Source organism: Symphalangus syndactylus, chromosome 8 (genome assembly GCF_028878055.3).
Source record: "Symphalangus syndactylus isolate Jambi chromosome 8, NHGRI_mSymSyn1-v2.1_pri, whole genome shotgun sequence".
NCBI classification, from domain to species: Eukaryota; Metazoa; Chordata; class Mammalia; order Primates; family Hylobatidae; genus Symphalangus; species Symphalangus syndactylus.
In genome coordinates, this window is record NC_072430.2 from 113,046,701 (window position 1) to 113,066,998 (window position 20,298).

Sequence of the window (20,298 nt, forward strand, 5' to 3'; positions counted from 1 at the left end):
AGTCATAAAAATAATGTTGGTTTCTGGACAGCAATAAGGCTAACACAGTGTACGCTCAGACCTGAGGGGACTCCCAGGGATGATCTGGCTTCCCAGACTCCATGGTCCCCTAGGATGACACCATGATTGCTTCTCTGTTTGTGCATAGGCACTTCTGATTGCAGAATGTCCACTCTCCTTATATCCCATAAAACCTGGCATACCATTGGTGTGACTATTTTTTAAAAGGCTGTAACGTTATCTACCCAAAATGATATAATTATTAACTCTTGTTGGTAGGAGTAGAGCTTATTTTTAACCTTTTGTTAAAATTTTAGTATTCTCCATCTTAGGGGTATCAGAAGGCTTTACTTTATAATCGAGAAATCGATATTTATGTTTTGAAAAAGTTATTAAGCTCTCACTTTTGTAATTTTCTAGGTAAACCATTCCATGATTCACCTTCTATTCAAACACAATAAAACACGAGGTGAGAAAAGTATAACATAATGTTATTTTCACTTTCGCTTTCTTCCTATGTGAGGTCCTGTTATTAAATGCAATAAATATTTGATGAAAAAGAAACCTCTTCCTAAGTACATTCTATGATCTTCCCCGTGACTTGCTGGCAAACCAAGGAGACAGTAAGTTAGCGCCCCTGTGGTGAACCTGACGGGTACCCGAGGTCTCTTCTCTCCAGGTCTGCGTGAAGATGTAAAGACGGGGAAAGCTCTGCCACACCAGTGCATGATTTGTCTGTCCAGCCCGTTTGAGATGCACATGGACACAGTATGAAGGACCAAGGAGGTCTGCCCTTTCTTGGGAGTGATGCCAAATGTGTCACAGTAGTTACAGCATAGATTCTGGGCCAGGCTGTCTTTGTTAGCATCCCAGGCCTGCCCTTCTGTTGAATGTGCAGGCTGAAATTTTACTGGGCAGGCTAGGCTTGGGCAAGTTTTAAAAACTCAGGGTCCACTTTTGCCATCTATAAAATGGGAAGACTGGGCATGGTGGCTTGTGCCTGTAATCCCAGTGCTTTGGTAGGCATAGGCAGGAGGCTTGCTTGAGGCCAGGGGTTCAAGACCAGCCTGGGCAACAAAACAAAACCCCTAATTTTTTTTCCCATAATGACTGTACCTACTCACATTCATACTAACAAGGTACACATTTTTTTTTCTCTCCACATCCTAGCTAACGTTTATCTTTTGTCTTTTTGAACTACCAACGGCCATTAAGCTATTCTTTGTTTGTTTGTTTTTTTGAGACACCATCTCACTCTGTCACCCAGGCTGGAGTGCAGTGGTGCAATCATGGCTCACTGTAGCCTTGATCTCCTGGGCTCAAGTGATCCTCCTGCCTCAGCCTCCTGAGTAACTAGGACTACAGGCATGTGCCACCATGCCTGGCTAATTTTTGTATTTTTTGTAGAGATGTGATTTTGCCATGTTGCCCAGGCTGGTCTCAAACTCCTGGGCTCAAGCAATCCACTCGCCTCTGCCTCCCATAGTGCTGGGATTACAGGTGGGAGCCACCATGCCCAGCCACATGAAGCCATTCTAACAGGTATGAGGTGATAGCTTGTGGTTTTGATTTGGATTTCTCTGATAATTAGTGATGATACTAATTTCACATACTTGTTGGCTATTTGTAAGTCTTTTTTTTTGAGACGGAATCTCACTTTGTCACCCAGGCTGGAGAGCAGTGGCGCGATCTCAGCTCACTGCAACCTCTGCCTCCCGGGTTCGAGTGATTCTCCTGTCTCAGACTCCCAAGTAGCTGAGATTACAGGCACGTGCCACCATGCCCAGCGTATTTTTGTATTTTTAGTAGAGACGTGATTTCGCCACGTTGGCCAGGCTGGTCTCAAACTCCCGACCTCAGTGATCCACCCGCCTTGGCCTCCCAAAGTGCTGGAATTATAGGCATGAGCCACCGTGGGGCCAACTCCTTTTTTTTTTTTTTTTTTTTAAGTAGTTTAATGCGTTTTTGTAGCAAACTGACAGGAACAGTGCAAAAACAACATTAAAAACATGTACTTGCCTGTAGGATTATTCAGAAAAGTATAGTGAATGGATGGAATTTACTGTATGATAAAAGTGCTACAAACACCAGTTAGTTACTGTCAAGAAATTTGTTTTATAAAAAATCCAAATGCTGGCATTGTTCAGAAAAATTTAATAGGTCTATTTATAACTGCTGTAAAGGTGAAACTGCTGAAACTTGTTCAGCTGAAACATTTGGTGTGCATTAATACTTTGTTTCCATGCATTTATATTACAAATTCACACAAAAACGAAAATGGAAAAACTGCCAATACCTGATTTCTATTCCCTATTTTTTCACTCACAGTCATTTACTTAGGCGCCTTTTGACTCCATGGGGGTGGCTGCAGGGGGAATCTAACGCTCAGAAATACCAATAAGAGGAAGAAGAGCTTTTTATTTTTTTTCTTTGAGAATGAAATGTTTCCCATCATAGTGGATTGTCAAGCAAGTTCTCCATGAATGCAGCATGGATGTCTTTTGGCATAATTGTTACACATTTGGCCTGGATTGCACACATCTCGGTGTCTCCAGAAAGGCCAACCTGATAGATCTCACTTGTTTCCTGCAAAGCACCAGCAGCTGTGCTCTGGATGTGCTGATCTGTTTTGAAGTCCTTAGCAGTTTCTTGCACCAGATGCTAGGAGGAAGGTTTATGGATTAGGCATTCAGTGGACTTCTGATAACATCTAATTTCACCAAGTGCCTTGGTATCCAGCCTGTTAATGGTGAAGTTTCTTCACCCCTCCAGTAGATGGCACACTGGCCTTTGTAGTTTTTTTGTAGGTTGCTTTGAGGGCAATCTGCATGGCATAGAGACCTCCTAACTCACCCCACTTGGGCTTGGTGAGCTAGAGCTGTATGTCTTCTTTTGAGAAACGTCTATTCAGCTCCTTTGCCCATTTTTAAATTGGGTTGTTTCTTGGTATTCAGTTGTCTGAGTTCCTTATATAATTTGGATATTAGCCCCTTATTGAATACATTAATTTTATTGAATACATTAAATACATAAATATTGCAAATATTTTCTACCATTTCACAGGTTGCCTTTTCACTCTATTGATTGTTTCCTTTGCTGTGCAGAGGCATTTTAGTTTAATGCAATCCTGCTTGTTAATTTTTGTTTTTCTTGCCTGTGCTTTTGGTACTTATTTCTAAGTATTTTATTCTTTTTGTTGTTATTGTAAATTGATTTTGTTCTTAATTTTTTTTTGGATAGTTCGTTGTTTGTACAATTTTTCAACATTTCAGCCAAATTCTTCTTATCAGCTAGCTTTTGGCATCTGCGCCAGGGAAGCAAGTGCTTACATTCCATCCTCCTTGGAGATGTCAGACTTTCCTTAAATTTCGAGTTAATTGGTCATCCTGTAACTTTGTTCTCTGATGCATTTTAAAAAGTTAAAAAAATTTTTGTCAGATTATCCAGCATTTGTTTGTTATAATGGTGGGAGCAAGTTTTATTTTCTTTTCTTTCTTTTCTTTTCTTTTTTTCCCCCTAGCTTTCTACTATTGGGGAAATATAATTTAATACAAAAATCTTCTCCTAACCTAAAAATCTTCTCCACAAAGGTAATACAGAAGAAAAACACTTTTAGTATTAAGTTATTCAACCAGAATGTGGTGTGCGTTACACACAATCTGCTAAGAGATTGCAAAGAGAAAGAAATCTCACTCCTTTTTATAGCCAAGCAGTTATAACGCATTATATACACGTTTTCAAGAGACACAATAACTAGTTCTCAAGTAAGACGGACTTGACAATACTATATGCTACACATGATTCATCCTAATTTTACCTGGTAATTGGGGTGACCACCTGTTGTGGCTAAGTAGCTTTACTGGAGGAAAAACAAGCTTGTCATTTCTTTATGGCAGGAGGAAGTTCTGCAACTTCAAGATAGGTGCCTACAGAAGTTAAGCTTCTACTCTACAAAAACCAAGAGATAGGGATGCTATCTCTCTTGATGTTAGCATTTCAAAAAGATGGTTCCTAGGTCCTTGCGAAAGACATTCCTGGGCCATAAAGCTAACCAAAGCCTATCTAATCTTCAAAAGGATTTATAAACATTTCAGGCCGGGCGCAGTGGCTCACGCTTGTAATCCCAGCACTTTGGGAGGCCGAGGCGGGTGGATCACAAGGTCAGGAGATCGAGACCACGGTGAAACCCCGTCTCTACTAAAAAATACAAAAAATTAGCCGGGCGTGGTGGCGGGCGCCTGTAGTCCCAGCTACTTGGAGAGGCTGAGGCAGGAGAATGGCGTGAACCCGGCAGGCGGAGCTTGCAGTGAGCCGAGATTGCGCCACTGCACTCCACCCCGGGCGACAGAGCGAGACTCCGTCTCAAAAAAAAAACAAAAAAACAAAAAAACATTTCAAAGACATGAGAAAGTACACACAAGTTTTCTAAGGTAAATGCTCTAGGAAAAAGGAGGAAAGTGAAATCTCTTCTCCCATTTTCAACAGGGAGAATGAAGCCTCTTATTTTTAAATTTGTATTTGGCCTTACACCATCTCCTATGCAGCAGCTGACATCTCTAGGCTAATCTGATAATGAAATGCTCTTGCAGTGATTTCCAGCAAAACTCTCCTATATATTTTCCTCCTGGGATTTCAGGCCCACATTCTTAGGGACCATGAAGCCTACATCCCTCATTTTACTTTAGAACGTGTCTGTAAAGGGAGAAATAAGCCCAGAACTTAACCTCCATGTGTGCAGAGTGTCGTGCTCCTTCTTCTGAGTTGTTCTGTCTGGTGAAGCCAGGCAGGATGAAGATAATAACAACAACAAACATGACATAGTTCTTACAACGTACTGAGCAGTGTTTTCAATGTTCTATGTATATCAATGTATCTAATCCGACCAATAACTCTAAATAAGGAAACTGCCCAAGAATACCCAATATTAAGTGATGGAGCTGGGTTCTGACTTCAGGATCAATGTCCCTACCCAATGAACTCCATGCACTTATAATAAAGTCTAACATCTCTGATAATCCAGCAAAGATGCCTCACTCGTGCTTGTGCCTCTTTACATGCCACACCCTGGCTATGTTGTTTTCCAGTCAGTTGCTTGACCTTGTCCGCCTCTGTTTTTCTCAGGGCTGTTCTACATGCCCCACTGTACTTTTAGAAGGTTGAAATGTACTTCCCCCTGTGCCTCATTTGAAATACTACTTTTTCTTTGTGACCTTGATGCTCTCCAATCTAAATTAGATTACCAATCATAATCTACAGGGCACAGAAAGGCTTTTTCTTTTCAACATCACAGTATATCCTGTCTTTCATTGTTGAATGTCCCTCTCATCCACCGAACTGCAAGGTTTATGTAAACAAGAACCATTTTTTTTTTCTAAACTTATGATACCTAGAGCTTAGCTAGTTTCCTGGCACAGAATGACCACTCAATAAATACTTGTTGGAAAAACAAAACATGCATATAAAATAGAAATCATGGGGAACTGGGAAGAGGAAACAGGCAAAGTAAGAGCACAAAGCAAGTAAAATTAAAGAGCTTGTGAGTTCATTTTATGCAATCTTTTCAATTTCTAGAGGAGAAAACTACAGCTCACCCAGTTATAGGTCACATGACTAGTGTGATGAAACAGACCTTAATATGCATTTTGTGGCCACGTTCTTTTCACTTGCTTTCTAAAACCTGTCAAACTGTGTCTTGAATTTATGGGAAAAATCTTTCCATTTATATAGCTGTGTGCATAGTTTTAAAAATAGGTTAACTTTAGGATATAAAGTTGTTTTTTAGTCATGCATTGCATGTGGCATGGTTTTATGTAAATATATGCATCATATATGCTAACAAAGAAACTATTTGCTCAGAATTTAAAATCCAAATTAGATCCCTTACTTAATTCTGTCTTTGGCTATTATAATACTGTAGATTCTATTAATTTGATGTTTGTATACCTAGGAGTAAAATTAGATAAATTATGGTCAGAATTTCTAAGCAATATATGAAGTAAACTAAATTTAAGAGAGTAAAGGAATTTGTTAAGTATGAGCAGTCAGGAGAAGTCATGTCAAGATAACTGGTTTTTAGAGATAACCATAGACTGCAGTAAAGTTTGGAAGGAATCACTTAATTTCGGAATTGTAGGATCTATAATTATAGCGTTGTTGTTTTTTGTTTTGTTAAAGTGTGTTAAAAGTATGTTTAAGAGAACTAGAGTCATTGGAAAACACTAAATTTTGTTCTGAAAATAAATATCCCCAAATGTAATCATTTATCAGACACCTGTGTTGTCTTGGTGTTGATTTGAGGATGATGTTTTAATTCTTCCCTGTAAGATAAAAATATAAGAGAAATATTTCCTAATTAACAACAGAGCGTGATGCTTTGTTTTGGTTCTGGGCCTCCTGAAGCATCATGAGAAGGCGTAGGGATGCTCAGCCTGAAGAGCAGGAGACGCTGCAGGCAGGACAGCTGGCCTGGAAGAAGTGGGAGAGGTGAGATTGGTTGATTCAGTACATTCTGACCAAGCTGAGGCACTGACTGAGACACGAACACCTGCATTTGCACTGAAGTCAACCAAGAGGTACTGTAATAGCTGAAACAAAATAAAACCAGAGACATAAAAATACAGATTGGGATATTGAGCAGACTTACTCTTGGGCACTTATGAGAGGGCCTTGAGAATACCAGTATTACGGTGTGGACAGTTATATGGTACTAGCAGAAACCTGAGATCTTGAATTTACAGGTTAGGGAAAAGAAAAGGATGAACTGTGGTATTTGTCTTTATGTATTTCCTTCATGCTGTGTTACTCTCCCCATTCACCCATCCTTTCATCCAGCATCCATTGATAGGTGATCAAACTATCTTTCTAGGCCCTGCTCAAATTTTATCTTTACCAAAATGTTTTGATATGGTTTGGCAGTGTCTGCACCCAAATCTTATCTTGAATTCCCATGTGTTGTGGGAGGGATCTGTGGGAGGTAATTGAATCATGGGGGCAGGTCTTTCTTGTGCTGTTCTTGTGATAGTGAATGTGTTATGAGATCTGATGATTATATAAGGGGGAGTTTCCCTGCACAAGCTCTCTTCCCTTGTCTGCCGCCATGTGAGAAGTGCCCTTTCATCTTCTGTCATGATTTGAGGCATCCCCAGCCACGTGGAACTGTAAGTCCATTAAACCTTTTTTAAATTCCCATTCTCAGGTATGCCTTTATCAGCAGCATGAAAACAGACTAATACACTAAATTGGTACCAGTAGAGTGGGGCGCTGCTGAGAAGATACCTGAAAATGTTTAAGTGACTTTGGAACTGGGTAACAGGCAGAGGTTGGAACAGGAAAATGTGGGAAAGTTTGGAACTCCCTAGAGACTTGTTGAATGGCTTTGACCAAAATGCTGATAATGATGTGGACAATGAAATCCAGGCTAAGGTGGTCTCAGATGGAGGTGAGGAACTTGTTGGGAACTGGAGCAAAGGTGACTCTTGTTATCTTTTATCAAAGAGGCTAGTGGCATTTTGTTCTTGCCCTAGAGATTTTTGGAACTTTGAATTGGAGGGAAATGATTTAGGTATCTGGCAGAAGAAATTTCTAAGCAGCAAAGCATTAAAGAGGTGACTTGGGTGCTGTTAAAGGCATTTAGTTTTAAAAGGGAAACAGAGCATAAAAGTTTGGAAAATTTGCAGCCTGACAATGCAATAAAAAAGAGAATCCCATTTTCTGAGGAGAAGTTGAAGCTGGCTGCAGAAATTTGTATTAGTAACAAGGAGTCAAATGTTAATCCCCAAGACAATGGAGAAAATGTCTCCAGGGCATATCAGAGGTTGTCTTCACAGCAACCCCTTCCATCACAGGCCTGGAGGTTTAGGAGGAAAAGTGGTTTTGTGGGCTGGGCCCAAGGTCTCTGTGCTGTGTGCAGCCTAGGGACTTGGTGCCCTGTATCCCAGCTGCTCCAGCCACGGCTGAAAGAGGCCAATGTAGAGCTCTGGCCATGGCTTCAGAGGGTGCAAGCACCAAGCCTTGGCAGCTTCCATGTGGTGTTGAGCCTGTAAGTGTATAGAAGTCAAAAACTGAGGTTTGGAAACACCTGCCTAAATTTCAGAAAATGTATGGAAATGCTTGGATGTCCAGGCAGAAGTTTGCTGCAAGGGCAAGGCCCTCATGGAGAACCTCTGCCAGGGCAGTGTGGAAGGGAAATGTGGGGTTGGAGCTGCCACACAGAGTCCCTACTGGGGCACTGCCTAGTGGAGCTGTGGGAAGAGGGCCACTGTCCTCCAGACCCCAGAATGGTAGCTCCACCAACAGCTTGCACCATGTGCCTGGAAAAGCTGCAGACACTTAATGCCAGCTTGTGAAAGAAGCCAGGAGGGGTGCTATACCCTGCAAAGCCAAAGGGGCAGAGCTGCCCAAGGCCATTGGAGCTTGCCTCTTTCATCAGCATGACCTGGATATGAGACATAGAGTCAAAGGATGTCATTTTGGAGCTTTAAAATTCAACTACTTTTGTGAATTTCAGACTTGCATGGGCCCTGTAGCCCCTTTGTTTTGGCCAATTTCTCCCATTTGGAATGGCTGTATTTGCCCAATGACTGTACCCTCATTGTATCTAGGAAGTAACTAATTTGATTTTGATTTTACAGGCTCATAGGCAGAAGGGACTTGCCTTGTTTTGGATGAGACTTTGGAATGTGGGCTTTGAGCTGTTGCTGAAATGAGTTAAGACTTTGGGGGACTGTTGGGAAGGTATGATTGCTTTTGAAATTTGAGGACATGAGATTTGGGAGGGTCCAGTAGTGGAATGATACCTAAATCATTTCCCTCCAATTCAAAGTTCCAAAAATCTCTAGGGCAGGGACAAAATGCCACCAGTCTCTTTGATAAAAGATAACAAGAGTCACCTTTACTCCAGTTCCCAACAAGTTCCTCACCTCCAAATCTCATCTTGAATTCCCACATGTTGTGGGAGGGACCCAGTGGGAGGTAATTGAATCATGGGGTCACTTTCCTGAGCCATTCTCATGATAATGAATAAGTCTCATGAGATCTGATGATTATATAAGGGGAAGTTTCCCTGCACAAGCTCTCTTCTCTTGTCTGCTGCCATGTGAGATGTGCCTTTCACTTTCTGTTATGATTGTGAGACATCCCTAGCCACATGGAACTCTAAGTCCATTAAACCTTTTTTTTTTTCTTTTCAGTCTCGGGTATGTCTTTATCAGCAGCATGTAAATGGACTAATACAGTCTTCCTTTGTCTCTTAACAAAGTTAATCTCCTATATTTTATTAATCATCTGATGAATAAATATTTGAGTCCATTTTTGTTTCAAGCATATTTCAGAGTCTTTTTTTTGCATTAATCCTCAAATAACTTTTAAGTACGTATTTTTATTATTCCCAGTTTGGGTTCAAGAAAGGTTATATAACTTGCCTGAGGTTATACATTTAGAAAATGCTGAAGCCAAGGTCAAACCCAGGCAATGCCATGCCAGAGCCCACAGTTTTTGCTCTTTCTTGCAATAGGATTTAAGCTAGAGCAGTGTTTCCTTATGTAGGGGCACATACCCTGGTGCATGAGAGGACTTAGGTGGTATATGCAAGGTCATTAAGCAATACTGAATCATATATGAATATTGATCACTTTCCAACCCTTCTGAACACATCAAGGAGAAAGTTTTATTTTGGTCCTGGTCTTGAACAACACTCACATGTGTGGTGTCTTTCTTTGGGGGTAGGGGGAGGTATGACGGCAACCCAATCTAGATAACATTTCATAAGGCTTTTTGTTTCCATCATATGTACTTCACAGTTGTCTCTTATTTATAAAAGCTTCTACTGGTTCTTTATTTATGTTTAATGGTATGAAATATGAATTTTAATAATTTAATGAAAGTTGATTGAAGAAAGATATGAAGTAGACAATAGTAGGTAAATAATATCAATATGGCAAAATCACGATGATGGCACCCTAAATGACTTATTTGGAGAACACTGGACTGGACAAATTCCTTCAACAATGAAACCTGAATTTACACAAAAGTCCTGGCCAGTGTAAGCAGTGGGTGTTCACATGGTTGTGGGAGGCTAGTTGTGTTTCATGTGATCAGACACTTTAGAAGTGTACCATATTGCATTTTATTTACTAGCTCTGTCTTCCCTGTGTGCTCCTCATGGGGAGGGATGATCTATTCTTTTATTTTTCTAGAATGCCTGACCTTTATTGGTGCCTAGGAAATATTGGTTGAATGAAAATATAAATATATATTTAACGATATTACTTATAGTGGATCATAAGATTATTTGATAAGCATGCCACATGTAGGTACCTTACAATCATTTAAAATATAGTTTTCTTCATAGTTAACTGACATAAATATATCCATATGATTGTTTCAATTTTATGACTGGCAATACTGGCACACAGAGAAATATTTGACTTAGAATTATAGGGTTTTGGAGCTGGGGGTATCTTAGATTTTGTTGAGTCTCACTAACTTTACTAGTCTACAAGCAGTCAAACTCATATCCAAGGTCATACAGGTCATTAGTGGAGGAGGTGCAACTCATAATAGTTTTTATTATAGGGTTGGTAGTTGTGTGAACAAGTGTATGAATCCTGTGTGAACTCTTACCAGTTGCTGACTGTACTATGATTTAGCCCCTTTTAAAATGAAGTTTTCTAAAAAGGAAATTGGATATTCTAATATCTACTTCATAGGGTTATTAGGAGGACTATGTAAGATTATTAAAGGGCTTAGTATAACCTATGAAAGGCATTCAGTAAATAGTAGTCTATAATACAGGTAGTAATACTAGTAATACTACTACTAGTGGTAGCATGGTAATAGTAGAGGTGTAGTAACAGAAATGGTGGTTCATGTAGTAGTGATATAAGCTTATCCAAGTCTTTCTGACACCATCATGAAGTTCAGAATAGGGAACAGACAGCACCAAACTCTGTCTGGAGGGCTTAATAAAAGGAATCAACAAGAACGTGAGATTTGAACTAAAAGTATGAAGGAAGAGTAGAAATCACTTACCTAAATCACTTAATAGGTAAAGCACAGAGAAAGGTTTTCCTGGCTTAGAGATTAGCCCATGCCAAGTGGGCATGTTATGTTTTCTATGGCTGGAAGGAACAATGCATCTGCAGAATATGCAGGAGATCAAACTGTGAAGTTTGATGGGAGTGGACTCACATGTCATGCTAAAGCACGTTGGAATTTTCCTTAAAATTGTGATGAGACATCAAAATATTTTAAGCAGGTTAGTAAGTGGGTCAGATTTGGGTTTTAAAAAGAAAACTCTAGAGGTATTATGATGGATGGATAAGATGAACTAGCTTGGAGACGCAAATGTCTAAGAGAGACACTATTCACCTTTACGTGCATAGTCCTGTTTGATTGATTCTGACATCTGTATGATAGACTGTACCCTTGATGCAACCTTCCAAGAAAGAGACAGGAATTAAATAGTTTTATTAAAATGGTAACAACCGTAAATAACTGTCAGCTGCTGATGTGAGTAATGGAAGGAGATCAGTGCTGCAGCAGCTGGTGAGCTTGGGCAGCGAGCATGATGGCAATCCATGGCTTTTGCTATTTGATGAGAGTTAGTCCCACATATTCCATTCATTTAAATCCATTTCTTTGGAGATGCTGTAAAGTCTCAAAATATTTTCCTTTATAATGAGTTGATTCATCTTAGCTGAATTAAAATGTGAATGTGCAGTAAGGAGAACTTTTTTTTTAAGAACCAAGAAAAGGTAAATATTGTCATAAAGTGTAAATGTATAACTAATTTAATGACATATCTTTTATCTTTGAATAATAGAAATTTCTTCCAGGGTCACCTTTCTTATAGTACATACGTCTAAGCTATGCTTATAGAATAGGAGTAATAAAAGAGAAAATCCTAAACTCAGTGTTTAAAGCAACCCTTAACTGGCATTAAAAAAACAAACAAACCATAAAACCTATTAGGGAATTAGGGTCTGTCACTCATTGAGACTTTAGAAGTCATATGCTTATTTTTTTGCAGTAGTTCAGGCAGTAGTTCCTTTTCTGGTAACTCCATAAAAATAATTCATAGAATCAAAGAATGTTCAAGTTGGGAAGCATTTTGGGGATATTTTGTCCAATGTTTGTCTGACAACATTATTGCAGACATTTTGACCTTTAAATAACCCTCCAGAGAACTAATGTAACTGACACCTTGTGGTTTGCATTAGAGATGTTGATGGGTATAAGGAATATATGGGGCAGTGGTGATTATTTCTTTTTCAGGTCACTTTTTATTGGCATATATTTACTTACTTTTAGATGTTTGTTTCATCATGCCTCACATCATCATTGTGTATCCAAGCTAAGAACTAATCTTTCTGGTCAATAAACAGTTTGTGGTGTTTTTCATGGGTTTGCTCATTGTATCAGTAATGATCAAATTTGAATATTGAATGACGTTGAATGACTAAGCAAGTAGGTGACTCCCGAGGAAGCTGCATACTACATAGAGTGCATTAAATACTGAGCTGAATTTTTTTAAATAAATGTTTTGTTTTGCATACCTGTCACAGGGTATCTTAGGGAGCTCTGGCAGAAGGAATAAGATGGTATTTCTAATAAAGGCCTTTAGGAAATGTTTTAGGTGATAAGTTTTAAAAATATTATATCTAGTGCACTTTTCAAATTATGAAAAGAAAGGGACAAACAAGGTACATGCTTCTCAGCTGCTCTTGGGTGAGTGATTCATTTTCTCCCAGTTGCAGGGAGCGGTGCAGTCACCAAAAACGAGGGTTGACTGGGAAGGAAGGAATTTTAAGAAAAATGGAGAAAATTTAATCTCTGATCATTGACACAATTATAAATACCAAATTGATTTTTCCCCAGAGAAAAATCTCCCCTTCAGAACTCCTTTTCTTTTATAAATCAGTTAGAAATATAACTTTAAATGAAATTAAAGCTCTAACATTTGCCATAGAAACTGTCTCCCAAGTTATAAATTGGATTCCAACTGATTAGAAATGAACTATATATTTTGTCTTTATATTTGTGATACAGATAATCAAATTATAGTGTTTGATAGAGATCAGGGAGTTTATTACCTGTTATGTAAAAGTTCAGCATTTAGCACCAATATGCAAATAAGCAGTGCAAAAAAATTCTTATGTTTGTGATATTGAAAAATAAGCCAATATGTGGGGTGAGCAGATATGATGTATTTAGAGTGTCTCTGAGGGAAACTAACACATAGCATCCCTCTTGGCTGCCCTGATTCTAAACATGTTAAGATATAACGCAAGGGAGTGAGGGAGAACCTTATTGCTGTGGGAGGCTGGGGTGGATCATGTGACCCTAGGTCTGTTAGACAAGTGGGTCTATCGAAGAACCCCATAATTAGTCAGGATCTTCCCACCTGGGCACAGGATGCTGAGCGGTAGGCTCCTATCCCTGGAGACGCTGCAGAGAAAGTCTGCTCACTGCAAGTTGCCTTTTCTATGCCTAAATTTTGACTTCTTTCTATGATTACATTTTTGCGAGTTCTGCCTAGAAGTGAAAATTCTACATTGAAGGGAGATGTGCTGATTTACCTCAATATAAGTAGTGTTTACAGCGCACGTATCTCATTCGCCTATTTATTCACTCTCATTGGACAAATCTTGATTAAACACCAAGAACATTGCAGGCCCTGTGTGGGGCAATGGAGAGGAGAGAGTAGAGGGGAAGATAGACACCAATTTCTTCTCCCACAGCTAAAGCTTAGTGAGTGAGACTAACATTTAAACATGAAAAATGCTTCTGAGAATAAGTGACATTCAGCTTGAACCCTGAGAACCGACCTAGGAAGGGCGAGTGAGCGGAGAGAGTAAAGGATCCAGGCAAAGAAAACTCCAGGAACCAAGTCTCGAGACAGGACAGACTGAGCAGCCAGCGCTTCCATGGCTGAAATGTTTTGTTTTAGTTCATCTGTGGTTCACTCTGAACAAATCTTTACATTTATTTAAATCATTAATTGCAGACTACGTATTGGGTACAGTGTACACTGCTCAGGTGATGGGTGCACTAAAATCCCAGGAATCACCATTAAAGAACGTAGTAATGTAACAAAAAAACCCCTCTACCCCAAAACTATTGGAATTAAAAAAATGAATCTTTAATTGCAGAATAATTTGATTTCTATATTTGCATTATTTTAAAACCATATTTACAAAAAATTCATTCTATGTGTTATTGGCTTTAATGTTTATTAAAGGTCATGTTATTCTAAGCCTTCTCTCTTTTTTTAAATTTCTTTGCTTTGTTTTGTCTGTAGTTTGCTTCAAGCAAAATTTTTCCTACAGGAAGTTTACATGAAATATGCAAGAACCTTTTAATGATTTTTTTCTTAGAATTATGTCTTAATTTAAAAAAATTACTACTACTACTGCTACTTCTACTACTACTAGTACTTCTACTACTAAAATCTCACCAGAAACTTCCTCTTTGTCTTATTCTCTTTTATTTCTTTTGCCTGGTATAAAATATAACCTTCCCATTTGCAGACTCAAGTCTTCCTTTAGTGCAAGATTTTTCTTCTGTTATGTTTTTATTGATTTATTCTATTTGTTGTTATCTTTTCTTCAGAAAGAGAAGTAATCTGCCACATCCTCCAGATAGGCATCTTATACCTCATATACCTCTTCACACCAGTCTTTGTTCTTCTTCGTTTCTTTTTTTAGTGGCTTAAAATAACATGCATTTGTTCTCTTACAGTTCTGGAAGTCAGAAGTCCTAAAATCAGGGTGTCGGCAGGGCTGCCTTCCTTCTGGAGGTGCTGGGGGGAATCCTTATCTTTTTCAGCTTCTAGAGGCCACTGGCATTCCATGACTCTTGGTCCCTTCCTCCATCATCAAAGCCAAAAGTGTAGCAATTTCCTCTCTTACATCCCTGGCCACATCCTCACTTGAACGCCTTTTCTCAAACTCTCAAGTCTTTGTTCTTTTTCCCTCCCTTTGGGAGGATTCTTAAAGTGTCTCCTAAATTGCCAAATCCATTTTCTTGCTTGGTCAGATCTACTGTTTTTTGTTCTAATATTGATTTTAAAACTTGGTTATATTTTAGATTCCTTATAATCTTTTGTTAATCCATCCTGCTCTTAAATTTCTGTCTCCATCTCAGTCTACTATTAACTCAACTCTATTTTATGGACACTATAGTGCAGTGCTTAAGGGTGTACAGTGTGGATCCAGGCCGCATGGGCTGCATTAAGGCCCTGCCACTTGCTAGCTGTGTGGCTGGGCAAAATATGTGGAATCTGTGCCTCAGGTTCCTCATCTGTGAAATGGGAACAAGAAAATGCCTGTCTTATAGAGCTGCTGTGAGACTAAGAGTCAATTCATTTACCATAGCTAGTAGTCAGTAACTTAGTTTCTAATTAACCCATAATCTATATTTTTCTAAATTATTCAGAATAATTATTTAGAATGTCATCCAGCTGTTGTTGCATGTATCAGTATGTGTGTATATAGGTCCTGTGTGTGTTTTGTTACTTATCTTTTAAGACATCAAGTTTTACTCAGTCTTAATATTTTAAAATTCTTAATTCTTTCCAGAATCAATTTGGTTGGCCTTGAACATATCTTCTCAGTTATTAAATGGATGGACTGATTGGCATGTATTTCCTTTAGTCAATTTTCTGGGGGTGGGGGGTGCAGATTTATTTAGTATAATCTACTAAAGGACAGAGTGCTTGGTCCTGGGCCTTTTAATAAGGTGAAGCTTAAGGTTGGCTCATCAGAAGCCATCTATACTTCTTCCTTTTCTGGGATAAGGCATGACAAATGGCAATCCAGCTGGTATTGCCCCACAGCTCTTCCAGCTTCAGCTCCTAGCACTTAGTCCTTCACCCAGCAGTTCCATGCATCACTCCCCAATATCTTCACCTCAGCTACATCATATTGCCAGGGGCTGTTGTCTTAGAGAGACAAGAATTAATGGGGCATGAAATAAATCTTGTTATTCAGAAAGTAGCACTCACGTGCTTCTTTCTCAGTGAGCTGAGCAGTACTCAAGTAGCTTTTCACCTTATTAAAACAAAATCTGTCTGTGAGCTGCGAGTTGTAGTGGGTGAAGATGGAAATCCTCAACTCTCACATTTTGCATCTTTTTGTCCTCCTGAACAGAAGGTATCAGATGGTGGTTAAGGATTCACAATACAGACTGACATAGACCTGCTTCAAATTCTAGCCGATTGGTGGATATTCCAGGTTAAAACAGTTAATCTCTTTGAGCTAAAGTTTCTTCATCCATAACAAATGGATGTAAAAAAATTAAAGGGTCTCCTGCATGTTCATGTAAGGTTTTAAATTAGAAAATGTTCAATAAATGGCAGCTATTATCAGCCTGGAAACATCCCTTTCTTTTCATCAGCTCACAGCACAACTTTGTCTTTTGCCCAAGTGTCGGGCTCAAGACCTAGCCCTCAGTTCTTGTAGAAAGTTGTGATTGTTGAGAGGTGCTCACAGGGTTGTCAGTGGTCGGATAGCAGAGAGTTTGGTGGGGTGTTCAGGGCTGATACAGTCAGCTGAGTTTGGGACTGAGACACACAAATCCTCTGATAACCAAAATTCTCTAACTTGTAGAAATGATTGAGGACTCTGCCAGACAAGATATCCCCAGGACTGCAGGACTTGATGGCTTTCTCTTCTGCCCCTGCTCTGGCAGGGACAAGTGCCTACTGTTGGCAATCTACATTTCCGTTATTCCTAAGCACTAGCACTTACTGGAAAGCAGACATCTCCCTGAATGGAGGGACCCAGAGTTTCAGGCCTCCTTCCCCTTATGACCCCAGACCTGGAGACATATTCTTCATCTGGAATGTCTTCACTGATCCTTGAGGTCCTCAGACAGAAAGGGGCTTATTCTTTCAACACTCCTGTCCTTCCCCTTTTAAAAGCCAGAACTTGATTATCCCTAGTGGTATTCACACTTATAACATTTAAAAAATCAATCTCATTGACTACACTGGGAGTCTTTTCTTATATAGCATCTTACTTCCTGTTTAAAAAAAAAAAAACACCTCATATCACCTTCACCTAATACTTTTCATACATCATAGACAGAGCGAATCCCCAAAATAGCTCTATTATTCCTCCCTGTAAAGTAGAGATGTAGCTGGGAATTCATTTTAAAGAGGACAGTTGATTACATTTATATAATAACTATTACCCTTTGTCCTGCCAGTTTGCCAAAGGGTTTCATCTAAACTTCAGTTTAGAAAGCTCCTGTGGATCCCAGCAGATCATCCTCTGGTACTTTCAGTGTTGTTGAAACTTTATATTTCTTTGTGTTTTCATGAGGGTGAATTGAGAATCACTAGCCTTCCAATATCTGATCTCAGGTTCCCCTGTTCACATTTATGAAATGGATAATTTTTCTTATTTGAATGGAAAAAACTTCAATTTATGTAAATGTTTATAAGAATCTTGAAGACCAACAATAATTCTTTGTAATCTTCTTCTTAACCTTCTTTTTCAGCTGAATTTTATCCTGTTTCTGAATACGGTTAGAGTTCTAGCTACCAAAATCTGGGAGACCAATGCAGTTGGGCATGACACAAGGAAGCAATACAGGTAATTTCAGGGCAGGCATCCATCAGAGGAAATATTTTGGTTACTATTTCTTTCCTTTTTTTTTTTTTTTTTTTTTGAGACAGAGTCTTGCTCTGTTGCCCAGGTTGGAGTGCAATGGTACAATCTCGGCTCACTGCAACCTCCACCTCCCGGGTACAAGCAATTCTCATGCCTCAGCCTCCCGAGTAGCTGGGATTACAGGTGTGCGCCATCATGCCCAGTTAATTTTTGTATTTTTAGTAGAGACGAGGTTTTGTCCTGTTGGCCAGGCTGGTCTCAAACTCCTGACCTCAGGTGATCCACCTGCCTTGGCCTCCCAAAGTGCTGGGGTTACAGGTATGAGCCACTGTGCCCTGCCTTTGGTTACTGTTTCAAGTAAAGAACAGATATAAATAGATTTGAAGTATCTTTAAGAGATTAAGTTTATGAATGTATATTTATTGTGTGATTTATCAGAAAAGCATATATATATATTAAGAAAACATAAGTAACCCCAAAAGCTACCCCTTGTGCTTAAATTCTAAGTATATTTTAAAATCTGTTTTTAGCAGATTGGGATGTTCCCATCAACTATATATGAACTCCCAGAAAATATCTTGATGATCTCGGCAGACAATTTTATTTGCATTCTACAAATATGTCATAACTGAAAAGATCAAGTGGATTTGCTGTATTGTTTCTAATCTTTACATCAAATTGTCTCTCACTGAATATGCAAATGTATTGATTGAGAGAGGTCCATTCTTCAGCCTTTCATGAAGAAAAGGACAAATCGAGTGTTCGTGATTATTATCAAACTATCTTAAGGTTGTGTGCATTTCACATAATGATCATTTTGGAAATTTTGAATATTAGTGGCATCTATCCAACTGGACACATACATCTAGTAATCAGGTAGATGTGGATTTGCCTTTATAATCTCCAGTTAACTATTTATTTCTGTCTCAGATTGTTATGAAATGCTATCTCAGACACAGAGAGGAAAAACATCATCGTCAGCATTTTGATCTCTCACAAATCTTCCATAAGTCCTCGTTGATTTAGTCCTCTCCACTGTTTAGGTAGTTATTGTGGGATCTGGCCAGCAGCCTGCAATGCAACGGGGCTCTCTCTTTGTTCCCAGGCAGATCGGCAGGTCGAGAAATAATAGACACACACAAGATAGTGAAAGCTGGGTCCAGGGGGGTCACCGCCTTCTGGTCCCACAGTGCCAACAATGCAATGGATATACCAGTGTTTATTATTTAATTTAGTGAGGGTGGGGGTAGGTTAGTGAGGGATTTAGGGTCATTTGATTATGAGGTGAGATGGTCACATGGGGATGAAGTAATTCTTCAACATAACATCTGTATGCAGAAGTACAGTATACAGAGATAAGAATTTACAATATAGTGTGTGCATCAGTAATTTCTAACAGAGCCTTAAAACAGAAACACAGTCTTTCCATAACCTATGATTAAAAAGATATTAATCAGCAGTAACAGTTGCAGCAAAAGCTGGTTACAAACAATCCATAGAAACAGGACGTGAAGCTAGACAATTGGTTAGACCAGAAATTCTCAGAAGGGAGTATGCCTTAACCCTAAAGAGGCCTAGAAGAGCCGTGGCAAGATGAGGGCGTTTATAGCCCTATCTTATCCAAATGGACAGGGGCCCCTCATGCGTCCATTTATAGGCTCTCCGCAAGGGTCGCATTCCACTCCCAGAGCTATGAACGTCTGCTTTTCTGGGATAGGAATCTTGGTGATGTGAAACCTCCCTGACTGCACATCCATTCATAGGCTCTCTGCAGGGGGAAGCACATCACGTGCTGTTGGCTCATTCTGGCAGTCCAACCTGGCGTTATCTTTACACAATCCTGCATGCAACTTTGTATTTACAATAATCAGGAACATTTCATCTTTTATTCCATAGCAATAGTTTCAGGGGGTCTCCCTACAGGTAGTATTTACTGTTGAGCTGCAAAGACTACAGGTATGACCTGCAGGATTCACAGTATCCTATGCCCATAGGATGCACAGTATTAACAAATCAGCAGCTGCTAGTGCCAGTTATTTTTAATATGCTGTCAGTGGTAGTATTATACATTGTGCATGAGTTTACGGTGAAAGGTCTATGCTATACTAATATAGCTTGTCTCTCACGTCACATCCCATCTGAGAAGACATAGGCCAAAGGATAGAATAATAAAAAATGTAAATAACTTTTCACTCTTCTTCATAAAGTGGAAGAGTATAGTGGTGTTTAGAAGCTACTTCTCTAGTTCTGAACAAAGCTGCTTATTTCTATAGTTCTGAATGACATGAACTAATACTTTTAGTAAAGTAAATTTTGGAGGTAACAAAGTGTGGACTATCTTTAAAAATGGATGGAATAGACAATAGTTTGAATTAATTCATGGAGGATTATTTCCCAGAACAATTGAAGAGAATAATTTATCAAGGATTGAAATAATCAACTACTCAGAATTCAGAATAACTTTGAAATAATCTGGTGCCCAGAAGATTTCAAGTATGAAATTGTTAATTAGAACAGTTTAGACTAATAGAAGTCAGAAAAAGTATTTTTCATCCAAATACATTTTTTTAATGGCTGAAACATATTTGATATCCTTAATTATGTCCAAAGTTAAGTCACAGATAAAAATGTAGTGAAGAGTGACTCTTTTTTCAGAGAAAAATGTGGGAACCTACTTGACACC

At 39.1% G+C, this 20,298-nt stretch overlaps 1 protein-coding gene across 5 annotated transcripts in view; it reads left to right on the forward strand.

Moving 5' to 3' along the window:
- PTH2R (parathyroid hormone 2 receptor) overlaps positions 1–20,298 on the forward strand; it is an 85,183-nt gene that overhangs the window by 54,281 nt on the left and 10,604 nt on the right. For 4 of the 5 annotated variants that reach the window (XM_055290423.2, XM_063645034.1, XM_063645033.1 and 1 more), the window contains exon 10: positions 17,503–17,597. The exons of the other annotated variant lie outside the window; for it this stretch is intronic. In XM_055290423.2, coding sequence (XP_055146398.1) covers positions 17,503–17,597 — 95 coding nt within the window. The remainder of the gene's footprint in view (positions 1–17,502; positions 17,598–20,298) is intronic. 5 annotated transcript variants of the gene reach the window in all.